The 2,462-nt window shown below is 28.5% G+C and overlaps 1 protein-coding gene across 1 annotated transcript in view; it reads left to right on the top strand.

Annotated features, from left to right (window-relative positions):
• The first annotated feature begins 361 nt into the window (after positions 1-361).
• Positions 362-2,462, top strand: part of LOC108686430 (protein mahjong) — a 109,058-nt gene continuing 106,957 nt past the window's right edge. Inside the window, exons 1-2 of the mRNA XM_018191741.1 lie at positions 362-432; positions 1,313-1,580. Of these exons, the coding sequence (XP_018047230.1) occupies positions 1,320-1,580 (261 nt within the window). The 5' untranslated portion in view covers positions 362-432; positions 1,313-1,319. The remainder of the gene's footprint in view (positions 433-1,312; positions 1,581-2,462) is intronic.

Raw genomic sequence — 2,462 nt, 5'->3', positions numbered from 1 at the left:
CTGCCTTGAACTTTGACTATGAATATGGACCTATGTACATATCGTGGCCTAGTTTCCACTAAGGGTTTAAACCGGATCAGAATATAAGAACCAACGAACTATAGTTAAGCATTCCCCTGTCGTTTGACTGTAATAGGGGAATACTCGACTGTAGTTAATTGGTTTTTAGGCTTTAAACACAATAGGTCATAGACATAAGGAACAGAGAATAATCCAATCCAAGAACAGAGAACTATCCAATCAGAGCTCTGGGATATAATATCGAACTTACATGTCTGTGCCAATTGTGTTTAAGCCTTTACATTCTGATTCGGTTTATACTCTCGATGGAAACTAGGCCCGTGTTATCCCTTCCACCATGGTAGGAACTCAGTAGGAATTGTAGCCTTATGTAGCCTATTTTAGCCGGATACATGATAACGTGATACATTTGTAAGTCTGGAAATTGCTCAAAATTGTTTGGCTATTATGTGCTCGAGCTTATATATATTATCCGTATTTTTGAAGATATCAGAAAAATTAAAGAAAAATTATCGAATGAATATTTTCAAACAAATTATTTTGCAGAATCTAACCTATGAAATACACGCGCTACTGTACGCGGTGAATCATTATCATTGATATCTGAGCTACAGTCTTTGTGTTTATTGCAAATTCTCGCAGTATTGCAATGCCGGCCGGCTTACCTCTTTCTTTTTTGTTGCGCAATTTCATTTAAACGAATTTTAGTACGTCTAAACATCCTTTTTTCGGATAATATCTCTAATATTTTCTCTGTTTTATATCGAAGCTTTTGTTTACTGTTTTTAACATTTTGAGGTTGTGTCTGTGTAGTATAATTCACGTATATAATAATATTTATTGATAATGTCAGTGATGAGGCTTTAAAGCTAACCAACAGAATTTTCTTTAAATGATTGACATATTTAAAAATTATGAAAATTTTCAACATCGATTGTCGTGCACTATGTCTTTCGCGCGTTATTTAACCTTTATGTTGCATTTCAATTGAGTTTAGAGTCACACGCTATGTTTAATGACTCATTAAAATGTCATTAAAATTTTAATACAAGCTTTTTTAATAAAATTGTGTCCTTTTATAGAAATGTGTTATAAAATGATTTATTTATTGTAGTATATGATTTTATATACATGTTCCATATACATTGCAATACATAGCTCAAATAAAATTTTTTTGTTGTCTATTGAAATTTCAATAAAGAGACTGATGAAAGAAAGAGAGAGAGAGAGAGAGAGAGAGAGAGAGAGAGAGACTTTCAAATTTTGGACTTTTAAATACACTTATTTACAGATCTATAATGGCAAATACAGAATCACTTGCAGAAGTAACAGATGTTGTACAAATTCTACGACAATGGGAAGAAGAGCATAGCTCATCAACATATGATCCCATTCCTGTTCTTCAAAGATTAGCAGATATAATAGAACTTGAGACAGAAAATTATATGAAGATGGATCCAGATCCATTTGATGAAAGACATCCATCACGTACTGATCCAGAATGTAATTTTGGACATATATTGAAGGTTTTATTTAGGAAGGATAACTTTATGACAAAGGTAATTATGTACATATAGAATTTTATACTACTTTTTGTTTATTTATCATAATAAAATTTAATAGTATATATTACAATGCAATATCCTAATATGTATATTATATTTATTTTTTTTTAATGCAATTGATATAACAGTACCCTTAAATATAACAATATTAATATTAAGTAAATTTTGTATTTATTGTAATTGCAAAATATATAATGTAAGATTTTGTACAGTATTTTCCATTATAATGTTTAATTATGTAGTTTGCAAACCATAAATTAATCTCTTGAAACCTAATTTTAATGAAAATATCTTAATAACATTCTTTTTTCAATTCAAAGACACTTAGCAAGTAATTCATCTAAAAAATTAATTTTTTTTTAATTTTGACTATATTTTTAAGATGTATATTATGTATCCTGATTCTATTCGATATATTGTTGTTGCTTAGCTTTTTTACTATAGGTGCATATAGCTTATAGCTCATATTATAAGAATTATTTGTTCTTGTTTAATATTTAATTGACAATGAAGATGAAATAATACTTACAGCATATAAGGGTGAAAAGTGAATTCACCCTATAATATGTCTGTATGACAACAATATAAAGATATTAACACTGTCATCAAGATTTACAGAATCAGAGTATTGGTTTTAGATGTTGAAAGAATTAAATAAAATTTAACAGATAATGTTTTCAAATTTAATGTATATTACAATGTATGTAGGGTTGGAACTAGACCGTTATATGAACAAGTAGAGGAATCCCAAAAAGAGGCTGGATCTTAATTTCTAATAATATTTTTATGTAAATTTTAAATATATTTTCCAGTATACTTGACTATAAACAATACATTGATTATTGTCAGATTTAAAACAATTATAAATTGAACTGG

This window comes from Atta colombica, unplaced genomic scaffold (assembly GCF_001594045.1).
Source record: "Atta colombica isolate Treedump-2 unplaced genomic scaffold, Acol1.0 scaffold18, whole genome shotgun sequence".
Lineage (NCBI taxonomy): Eukaryota > Metazoa > Arthropoda > Insecta > Hymenoptera > Formicidae > Atta > Atta colombica.
This window is presented reverse-complemented; position numbering and strand designations above follow the sequence as displayed.